The sequence below is a fragment of the Cebidichthys violaceus genome, unplaced genomic scaffold (genome assembly GCF_023349555.1).
Source record: "Cebidichthys violaceus isolate CVI_PGR_0920_01 unplaced genomic scaffold, fCebVio1.0.p SCAF_14, whole genome shotgun sequence".
NCBI lineage: Eukaryota > Metazoa > Chordata > Actinopteri > Perciformes > Stichaeidae > Cebidichthys > Cebidichthys violaceus.
Window position 1 is genome coordinate 15,671,596 of NW_027176307.1, and position 11,926 is coordinate 15,683,521.

Consider the following 11,926-nt stretch of genomic DNA (forward strand, 5'->3'; position numbering starts at 1 on the left):
GACAATAATAAAAAAAAAAAAACACCTGAATTTGTATTTTGGAAATTTTCTATCCAATAGAAAGAAGACATGGAAGCAAAATAACCCAAAATCTCAAACAACACCGGTGAAGAAGTGTCTCGCCGCAGTGTAGTTCAGCTGACGAACATTATTTTTCCAGAAAATCAAAGCTGATCATTGAAAATGATTTCTCTCCATCTTTGCTCGTTGGGGGACTGCTCATTGTTCTGACGGCCAAAACCACAACAGTCCGAAAAATATCTCATTGGACACTACGTCAATGTATAACAGTAAGTTATCGTAAAAACAAACGGACATTGTATGGAAAGCCCATTGCTGCTAAAATACAAACTCTCTCTACAACACACCACTAAGCTCGCCCATTCACTGAGCCTCTGACTACTCGAAGACATACCTACGAAAAAGAATGCGTCGCATTTTAAAGATATCCCACAAAACAATGTTGTTTGTTATCCACCCAATCATGAATGAAGAAGTATGAAAGCGCTGGTCTCTCCCCGAGTGAAACCAGAAGTCAACTTTGATGTTTTTTCGTCACGTAACTTTCGTAATTAGCTACATGGTTATTTGAACCCAAACGTTGATATTCACTAAACCTAACTGAGTTGTTTCCTGTGAAGTTTTGAAAAGACGGTATTCATGTAACTAGCGGATATTGACACGTGTTGCTGGACTTTTGTTGGAAAACAAAAAAGATAAGGAGTAACTTTTCATAAGGCGTCACACAAACCGTTGTTGAGCGTACGATGAGTCGCTCATTGCCGTCGTTGGTTGGGTCGCTTAGGGTTCGGCATGAGGATTGAGATTTGGTTTGGTTGAGATTATTACGGGAAAACCAAGCGGAGGGAGAAAAAGGCGGATGAAGCCTTCACCGGGGTGGAGAGAAAGACATCGTTCTGTGTAATTGTTAGCCGGGTGACAGTTTGAGTTTTCAGAGCAAAGAGCCTTTGAGCGTTTGTTGGCGACATAACAAGCTTCCTGTCCAATGGGACATTTTTCAGACTATTGCAGTATTTGGCCGATGGCACAATGTTATGGATCTCATTCCAGTGAAATTAGCTCGTATATCGACATAATGTGGTTGCCACAGTCACATGGTTAAGTTAGCAAACCACCATCAACTCAGGCAGCAGTGGGGAACGGTCGTAGCTGAAGAGAGTGAAAGCCTCTGTCGCCCCAAAAGCACCCGTACAGCTGTTAGAGCATCCCTCTGCTTTGTAAAGACAAGGCCCCGTCCCGTAACCCTGATGACGCTCTGCAGCTCCAGGTGGAGACCTGCTGTACCGCGGCGCTGGAACCATCACAGGTTGAGTCCCTGTGGTCTCTGAGTGAACCGCTGAACCCGTCCTCTCTTTTAGCGAGTCCATCTCGATTCCTTCGCTTTTCAACCTCTCAAAGCTAATGACATGCCAGACGTTTTGAGGAGCACACAGATGTCTGCTGTGAACACATTGACGGCCACCAACAGGTGCATTCAGACACTTTGACAACCACTTACCGGCCGTAACTCAGCTCCACTGACACCTGATTGCCTAATTAACGAGCTAAGAGCCTGGACTGACAACCAGGAGTTAGACGGCCCCGAAGCATGTCCTGCATTTATTTCTATTTAAGTTTGGGGGAGATTGCTGCAGTGTGTGTTATTATGCATGTTTATGAGATTCAAGCACACCAACACAGATATGTGAAACATGCCTGACACTGAAAAACACATCAAACACTATTAAAGAAGAGGAAAACAACATCAAGATGTCATCATAAGTCCGTCACATTATTAAGTGGTGGTTTTGAATATACAGCACACTCTTCATCGCCTGTCAGTTCATGCTAAAGCAGCGACACTGAGTGTTGCGTTGCTGTGAACGCCGTCAGCTTCTTTAGTGACTTTAAATGAGAGAACCTGCTGCAGGTTTACAGAGCTTGGACGGGGTTTTTTTGGTTCTCGCAGCACCAGATGACGGAGCCTGTAGATCATCTCGTTACCGAGAGAAGAAGTCACAAAGAAACACAATCACTCCTCAATACTCATTGGATATTAAAACATGTAAAGACGCTTTCTGAAACTGCAATCAGTCCAAAATCATCATCACTGGCCCGGACTCCACGACAACCACATCACAAAACCTCATCCTACATTACAGAACTTAGAAAAGCATTGTATGAATCTGATGTATTATTATTATTGATTTGCTTTGGTTGAAAGTAACTGTAGGTAGGAGGGATATTGGAATATCTCTTATAGTGAGAGTTAACCCGAGAAAGTGCGGCTCATCACTGATTGATGTGATCGAATGTCTCCGTCTCAAACATCCAACTCTGTATAATGTCATGTGGTACTAAAACAAAGACTATTGGTAGGATTCCCGTTAATTCATTGCTAATGCGTGCTGATGTAACCCGGAGAGCCTTTTAGTTCAGGTCAAAGCCACATGCACAAATGTAAATGTGTCTTCCATCCAAGCAGACAATATAACTTCTATGGAGAATGAAGTCCTCTGTAATACATTCATGATCGATAGAACCAAAGTACAGCAACCCACCGTTTTCTGGCTGAGCGCCATCAATTTGGACTTGTTCACACTCGGCTGCATCCCATTCCAGTCTGCAAAAAAAGCAAAGATATAATCCTGAGGTCACCGTACTTGACCCTGTCCGTGAGGCAGAATCCTGGGAATTCGCCCAACTTCCTGCCAAGTACACAGACACTACTGTTGGTGATTAACTGAGCCACAAAGCAAACATTTACCAAACAGGTTCCCCCTCCACACCGGGAGGTACTTTGGTTTAAGAGGCTTTGGGTAGTTTGTAATCTGCTACAGCTGTGTTCAGTTCATCTCCAACAAAGCAGGAGTTCAGAGAGAGAGAGACCAGAGTCAAACGTAAATCCACCAGTGGTCCCGAGCGTCGGTCCTCAGATAAGAGGTGGACGTTGCTCTCGTCTCTGGGGACGTTGCTCTGCGTCTGAGCATCCTTATCCGGAGGCAGCAGATAAGAAGTCTCCGTCTCTCTGTGGATGAAAATGGCTTTTCAGATCAATCGATGATGAGCATTCAGAGAAACAAGACGTGCTAATGTGGTCACCATGCTGTGGCCGTCCTCTCAGCCAATGCAATGTTAACTTCTTAAGTAAGATAGATGCTTTCAGCTGCAGCAAACATTTTCAGTTTTTTGTTTTTTTTGCTGTTCCTGTTGATGTCTGAACTCGTATATGTATTTCCAAGAGGCACGTTTTGTTTGGTTGCCAAGTTAAGGATGAATATGAAGCGGTACGGTGTGAAAGGAGCAAGTGGTACAACGAGGCCGGTGATCCCCTCTGTCCATCCACACAGTGTGGTCTCTGCAGGAGTCCAGTGTTTGCAGAACTCTCGGGATGACGTGAAGCTGATAAGAAGCCACGGACTGGCAGCCTCCCACCTCACAGAGCCACTTCCTGTCTGTTGGCGCTGCCGTTGGCTGCCGGAGCGACGATGGCGGCGGCGGCGGGCGTGGTCTTCTTGATGGAGGTGAGGCGGATGTGGGAGGTGCTGTGCATGTAGCTGGCGTGGCGCTCGGGGGGGGAACCTTGAACACATCGCAGCTGACTGAAGAAGAAGAAGAAGAAGAAGAAGAAGAAGAAGAAAGAGTTAACTGAGTGAGCCTTGAGAAGTTTGAAAGTCCTGAAGGATCTTCAAAGATCTTCACTGCAGATTTCACAGGTTGGATTTTACGGGTCACATTAATACGATTGATAACTAATGCTCTTCTAGATACAAACAGTTTAATTGAATCTCGATGTAATATCAACAGAAATGCAGCATATTTGGAACATGATCTGCTTCCATTCCAGTTTCCAATATTAAACATGTTTTATTGGTTTCCATTTGGGTAAACTTACATCTTAGACACGGGCTCTTTGTGCTCCAATACTTTGGCTCTGCAAAGGGTTAATAAAAGTGAATCACTCTGAAACAAGGCTTTCAGAAACGTCACCTAGAGACTGAAATAACTAGAGCTAGAGAGCACAGACAGGACAAAAGGAAGGAAACAAACAATGGTGTGAAATCAAAGTGAATATGAAAAATAGACAAAGAGGACTGGACACCAAATATGTTTAGTCCATGATAAGAGATGCAGCAGGTTGTGTGTTCCATGAGTCACAGCCGGCTTCTTAGACAGGGACAGAAACAAGAGACACATGGGTGTGTTAAATAATAAAGTAATGTGATTACAACAAAAACAAACAATGCAAACTGTAAAGTCCGATGAGTGGATGAGGCTGATATGAATGGAACATGTGGTCATGGAGATAACTAAAGAGAAAGAAATGAAATAGACAATAGACAGCTTACGATGCATTGTCTTAATGAAGGGCCTGTTGTCATCCGCTCTCTGCTGACGCAGAACAATCCTTCCTGTTGCTTCACGTTACAAACTGCACTGACTTTAGATGTAACGCTGGTCTTCATCAGAATCAAGACTGGTTTAGCTGAAAACTAGTTGAAATCTGCAAAGAAGGATTTCTAGTGATGTTGTGTGTATTAATCATCAGCTCCTCATGGTACAGCACAGGTAACCCTTCTGTTTCGATGAACATGTTTCGCTATTCTCTGAGATTTTATAGACTTTTGTCAAAGTGTGAAAAGGGAAAAATGGGAGGCAGAACACATTTTTTTGACGTTGCAATCTTTTTTTACGGCGTAACGGTAAATCAGCAATGGTGTTCTCTCAGATAGAGACAAACAGGACAACGTGCTCATCTAATGGTAAACATGCCGAATACTTCAATGCTGCATTCATAATATCAACAATCAAAGTATGATTATTAATAACTGACAGAAACATCAGTTTCCAAACACCTCGTCCCTGTAACTGTCTCACTCCTCAGACCAAAAGTCAAAATGTATTGAAAGAAGATCATTTCCAAAATGTACGACATGTTTTTATCCAACAACATATTCTGCTTTATTCCATACTTGTTCCATACGACCGCAATAACGTAAAATCATGTTTTCCCAATATGCTTTAACATCCTGAAATATGACAACCGACAATGGAAGCTTCACTCAAAAACCACAATCAAGACTCAAGAAGACATTGGGTGCAGCCGTACGACGACGTCTATCTCCAGCGTGAAAACAGAGCCTGAGAACCGTCTTCTGCAGATTATTTGATTAATGAAAACAATCGCTCAGTGCAGCCCTGATAGAGAGTCAGCATTACAGCAGCTTAGAGGACGTAACTCTGTACTGTGTGCTTTTATTTCTCCCAAAGAAACAGGGACATAAACACTCGTTCCCCAGCTGCAGAAGGTGAAGGCTTAACATTCCCCTTCTTTATGGAGACCCTCACACTTGGACTTAGTTGGACCCGTTTGAAACATCCTTTAAAATAATAAGAAATCAATCCAAACACAGGTGACTTGCGGCGCATGCTTCATGCCACAGCCGCATTATAATTGCTTCCCGAAGGCACATCTTACTGCTCCTGCGTATTCTCTGCTGCTCCTGAGGTGTCAGGGTTTTCCCGCATATCCGACCCAAATGGAAGCGCGAAAGCCCGTCCCCCGGGTTCCTGCTGCTCGCTAAGACAGTCGCCACTTTTGGAGGAATCGTGAATTTTAAAGAGGGGTTCCATCTTGCCGAGGTAGAATAATGTTCAGCCGGAGCACTCGAAAGGAGATTTAGTCCATTTATTGAGAAAATGGAATTGCTCACCGTCTGAATGTATTTTTACAAATGTTTGAGCCTTCTGGAAAGATTGGGTTAGTCTACAACTACCATGTACCAGTCTGTAGACAGAGAGCAGCCTGTCTCCTGGTTTCAGTAGATCTCATCATCTACATTTTAGAGGTACGATCAGTCGAGACATCTAGGATGTTTCCATCTGCTCTATGGTCACAGCAGTGACTCTGAGTAACAGAGCGTTGAGCGTCCACTTGTAAAAACTGGCTGCTTCATCAGCTGACAAGTGATGTCCAATCATATCCACAACGTTTTGAATTAATATCACAGGCATGTTGGATAAAGAAGCACTCGTTCTTATAGGCAGACTACTCGTCGCTCGTCGGACTCTTTGAGACTTTGTTCAAATAAAGAGATCTTTCTGGAAAATAACCATTTGCCATACATGACAATAAATAAGGAGTACATTTGTATCAATCCGCAGCTGAAAATAGTCCCAAACAAATGCACCATTTCCTCCTGTTTCAATGACGTTTGCTGAAAACTACAGTGACCAGCTATCCTAATTATAACGCCCTTATTTTCTTAACGATTCAGTAGGAGCCAATGGGCTTGGAGCTGAGAGTCAATCTAAAAGATAATTTTAAGAAAAGTCAAGAAGTTTGTCTCAGTTTGTCATAAAAGAAGTATAAGACTGTGAAAATACGTAATTAGAGAGATTCTACATGTTTTATGGGATTTGTTGACGATATGAAAAACAAGGAATAATATCAGCCTCGTCCTTAAAGAAATGTTTGTATGGTTGCATGTGCAAACACCCTACTGATGGCATAAAGTGTCCCTTTAGTTACTGGACGTAGTTAAAGACTGAAGTACGATCCAGAGACTGAGATGAGGTCCAACCTGTTGAAGTGCCTGCGGAAGCTCTCGCTGAGCAGGTAGAGGGCGAAGGGGTTGACGCAGGACGAGGAGAAGCTGAGGACTCGGGCCAGCAAGGTGATGATGAGGTGAGCCAGGGACAGATCCATCTGCTGGTAGTGGAAGGAGCGGTACATGTAGAGCACGTGGTTGGGGAACCAGCACAGGGCGAAGAGGCCCACGAACACCAACACGATCTTGGCCAGACGTTTCCTCGTCTCCATCTGGAGGAGAGATGATGAGAAATAATCAGCTTGAATGGAAAGATGGAAGATGGATTCTGCAGCCGGCTAATAACTGGAGCTCAACTGCATCTCTTTCCTTGTGTATATATATAAATATGTATATATATTCAGGGATGATGCGATACCATTCATGTTCATAATCTACTGCCGATACAATCAGCTACCTACAACCCTAACCCTTCATAATGTCCTCCCACCCCCGCTGTTTTGTTTTAAATTAGAAGACGACAGCTTCATTCATTGACAGCAGTTTACAGTCACTGTGTGTGTTCAGGAAGTAAAGACGCACACCGTTAGAAGTCACATCTGTTTGACATCTGCACTACGTGTTGTTGGAATAAAACTGCACATCATGAAACATCACAACTTCTTTTGTCATTTGAACTGGCTGCCAAAAACTCCCAGAACTCCGTATCAGACAGTCAGCAGCAGCAGAAGGTGACGTTTGACTAAACAGTTCAGTAAAGGCAGCAAACACAGATTAAACACACACACACACACACACACACACACACACACACACACACACACACACACACACACACACACACACACACGCACACACACACACACACCAACAATTTAGAAGAAATTCATGAGGAAACTAGAAAAGAGAACTCTCCACTCGGAAAGCACAGACGATGGTCGCATTTCCCAATATGGGAAGTCGTCATCTGACTTCAGGTGTGTTCATGAACTGATCATGTAATATGGAAACAACAGGAAAGCCACTGAGAAGCTGTCAAACCACACATAAGACGTTTTTCTTTAGTTTAGCTTCCAGTCGGAAAATACATTTTCCCGATTAGTCCAGAACTAAAAGAATGCAAACCTAAATGCCCTACATGGCATTGTTAAAGACAGTGAAACATACTGAAATGTATCAGACAGACGGACCAAACAACCACGAGGCGGTAATTCTAGAGTCAGTATTTTATCAAATATGTGTTTCCCAAAACCCGGACCAGGAGCGGATATTGTATCAGAGTAATAGGTCGCAAATCAAAACTTGCAGATTGGTTCAGAAAGGATGTTATGTCTTCGTGACATTACGTTTCTTTTCAAAGATATTTGCTGTTGCATATTATCGGTGAATGCATGCACATGTTAGGGGGACAGGGCTTGTTTTATAAAGATCCAGACACATGTCTGATGCTAAACCTGCAAAACCACTTATGGAGGATGTCAGGGTGGATGGGTGGGTCAACAACATAAATGCTAAACACTTTCTCTCCCTGCAGCTACAAAATCCACCATGCATGGAGTAGGAATCGTGAAGAGCTACAACAGCTGATACAACCAGTGAATACACATCGTTTACACCAACAGTCACTTATTTTGGTGGGAAAATGTAATCATGCTTAAAAAGGAGTGACGGTTTGACGCTCAGAGCGTCCTGCTAATGTCTCATGACGAAATGGACGGACACAGGTGGACGAGATGGATGAGGTGGACGAGGTGGATGTGATGGACGAGGTGGACGAGGTGGACGGAGGGAGAAAATGGATCTGCAATCATCCTTAAACATCGAATCATGACGTGTGGAGCAGCGTACGAGGAGTCTGACCTCGTCAGGCGGATGCTCAGCGATTGCCAGAGACATGAGGAAAAGGTCAATCATGTCAGTCATGCGCGCTTCGCACAGGTCGCCCATCTCTGCACGTAAGGATTCAACTCAACACAAACACACGGACAAATGTCAGCCGTGTTTCTCAAAGTGCTTCTCTGTGTACTCGTCAGACCTCCTGACCTTCTGACGTCCGCATGTTAAACCTGGACAGAATATTCTTCTACATGCCTCTAAATCCATTTGTATTTTGCATGTACATGTAAAACCCAAAGGAGCTCATTAGAGTGAAGTACACATACTTCACATGAGGCCACATAGAGCGCTCGGTGGAGGATCGTTCTCTCTCTCAGGAGCTTCTGTTTGGTATTTCAGCGAGTGTCTGAACTTGATGTCACTGCAGTGAACTGGAAGGAAACACGTAGTTTACTGGTACGAAGCAGCAGCTGCAGTGTAACTTTGGGACTTCATGGATTTGTGTTTGCACCGAACGCCTGTCCAGAAGAAGTCATCGATTCACAAAGTCATCTCTCTTAAGAAGTCCCATTTTGCATGTTGGACTTCCATATTTTACTTTAAAATTAGATGAATCTTCATCCATGACGCAAATGTACAGGAGCAGGTCTAATGAGTAACATCCAACGGTGACTCTACTTCTAATTGAATGTCTAAAGACGAATGCAGGTGCCATCATTTGCTAACCGCTTTGAAGAACTTGTACAGACTTCTAGTACAATGAAACATTACATTAATATGAACATGTAATACACTGATGAATACGAACGTTACACCTTCCCATTAATCATGCTTCTATCGGTTTATTCTGCACCTCATGATTTATGTCCAATGCCAACAGAGGTTCAGCGTTCCTCTCCCGTCACAGACCTTCTGTTGGCGATACCGACGCTTGAGCTTTCAAGTGACAACGATGAAAACGTATCTGTGTCATGATTAGACGGTCAGAGAGTGTGATGACGTAATGTAAAGGTAGTGGTAGAGGTAGTGGAGGATGGATGGGTGGATGGGTCAAACAAACACAGGACTATCAACCAGGAGGCCGCTGCTTGTGTCCCATGTGAAACAACAAGTAGTTGTGATTGTCACTTTACAAATGTAAACCCAAACCCTGATTGTTTCCTAAACTCTGTGGTTTTGTTGCCTAAATCTTTTCTGGTTTAAATCTGCAGCAGGTTAAGCCGGTCAGACCAAGTCAGTACGCGACATGGAAATGAGAACGGGTTGATTTTTTACATTCAGTGCCAGCTAAATTTCTTCTTCTTCTTCTAAAAGGTCATAAACTCCACCTACCAGCACCTGTGATTAATTCCTTATAATTCATTTGTTTCCTACTGAAACTGTATCAGGGTGAGACATTTAATGAGAAACCAATCTGCTTCCAGACATAGATCTTCTAGAGAGATGAGTGATATTGTTCTTGTGACATTTGAAAAGACAGCACATTAGCGAAACATCTTTTATTTGGATTATTACCAGACGCTGGTGATGTTTTCTCCTTGTGTGCACAGATTTTTGTGTGACCATGATGTTGTCACAGCTGTGGAAAGATCTAGTCACGGAACTTTCCAGGTGTGTAGTCAAGATCAGAATGAAGGTTGGATTCTGCGATGGCTGCGGTCCGAGCAAAGGCGCCGGAAGTAAAGGGGTCAGGAAGTGTGATCGTATCGCAATGTGGTCTCTAGTTATATCCAAAAAAAAGTGGTTCAGGTACTTTAATGCAGAATTAAATGCCTGCTGGACTGGTCTCATCACAGCCGTCATGTATGTGGTCTGAGTCTACTTTCACATGACATCAGTATTAGACATCGAGTATTGACCCGCCCTTAAAATGTAATTAGTTCACAATAAAAGGATTAGCTCATAAAGAGACCCCACTCTACTCTAGTCTCCATCCCTCCGTTCCCGGCAGGCATCGGACACCAACGGTCCACCATAGCTTCCCCAACCTTCTTTCTACGACTCTCTCTACCCTCCACCCTTCTTCTTCCCTACACCCTTTCATCCCTACATCCCCTACCCCACATCCCTTTGTCCTTCTACCCCAACCCCTTCATCCCTCTACCTCGACCCCTACCCCACATCCCTTCATCCCTCTACCTCGACCCCTACCCCGCATCCCTTCGTCCCTCTACCCCAACCCCTTCGTCCCTCTACCTCAACCCCTTCATCCCTCTACCTCGACCCCTACCCCACATCCCTTCATCCCTCTACCTCGACCCCTACCCCGCATCCCTTCGTCCCTCTACCCCAACCCCTTCATCCCTCTACCTCAACCCCTACCCCACATCCCTTCATCCCTCTACCTCGACCCCTACTCCACATCCCTTCATCCCTCTACCTCGACCCCTACTCCACATCCCTTCATCCCTCTACCTCGACCCCTACCCCGCATCCCTTCATCCCTCTACCTCGACCCCTTCACCCCTCTCGCAATAAACCTCTCGAAACCTATTTTTGTTGTATGCCGTGGTCTTCGTTAGTGAAGTACGCGTTAGTTGTCACAATGACCTCTTAGTTAGACTCTGCTCGGTGAAGAACAGGTGCACGTTCCAGCTTATCGTTATCATGTTGAAAAGCAGCCGGAGGAGACAAGAAACAGTAAACAAAAGAGTTTTAAAAAGTTACCCAGCAGCAAGCTGAGTACTGAGCGGGGATCATGCTCTCCAGTCTGCTAGTGCTGCTGATCGGAGTTGCTGCCAGCGTTTCTCATAAGATCCTCTCAGGCACCTGCATCTCTGGGTCACAACGCATCTGGACGGGCGGATTAAGTGAATCTGTGTGTAAAAATGTGTGTGTGTGTGTGTGTATGTGCATTGTCAGAAGTATGAATGTACTTTCATACTTCAGTACACACCTGCAGCTGCTGCCGGGGCTGCGAGTGTGTTCAGAGGTAATAAAGTTAAATCGTCAGAGCCGCTGCCTTTGTCACCGAGGAGGAAGCCTGCAAAGTCTCCTGGGAGTTGCGGGCTGCCAGCTGTCATGAGACGCCCGTTTGAGACGGATCGACACCGGAGGAGACGGCGGTGCCGCGAGCCGTCAACTTGTCACATTTCTATAACGCTCCGAATGCTGACAAACGCTGAAATCCGGAACCAACACTTCGCCATCTGTGCACTTGTTATCCCGTCATGTCGGCAGAAGAACTACACCGACGGCAGAGGAAGAAGTCTCCCAGCGTGACGTTAAAAAGTGGTCTGAATCCTTTCTGTCTGATTTCTAGTGGTGGAAGAGACACCAAAGCCGGCTTCATCAAAGTCTTGTTACTAAAAGAAAAGAACATGAACGGTACAACAGTTGAAAAAACATGTCTAATGCAGTCAGTGATCAAAGTGAAGTGTGCCGTCTGGTATGTGTCTCTTCATGCTAGTGAGACGTGAGAACGTGACGGAGTTCCCTCTAGGAGGTCCTACCAGTGGAGACAACGTGATGGAGGTAGCACCACCATCGGGTAATCATAGTACTTTGGTTAATGGGGAAACCTGCAGAACCAATCCCGC

At 44.6% G+C, this 11,926-nt stretch overlaps 1 protein-coding gene across 1 annotated transcript in view; it reads right to left on the bottom strand.

Annotated features, from left to right (window-relative positions):
* Positions 1 to 3,402: 3,402 nt before the first annotated feature.
* Positions 3,403 to 11,926, bottom strand: part of nmbr (neuromedin B receptor) — a 34,131-nt gene continuing 25,607 nt past the window's right edge. The window contains 2 exon segments of the mRNA XM_068709137.1: positions 3,403 to 3,602; positions 6,585 to 6,823. Of these exon segments, the coding sequence (XP_068565238.1) occupies positions 3,437 to 3,602; positions 6,585 to 6,823 (405 nt within the window). The 3' untranslated portion in view covers positions 3,403 to 3,436.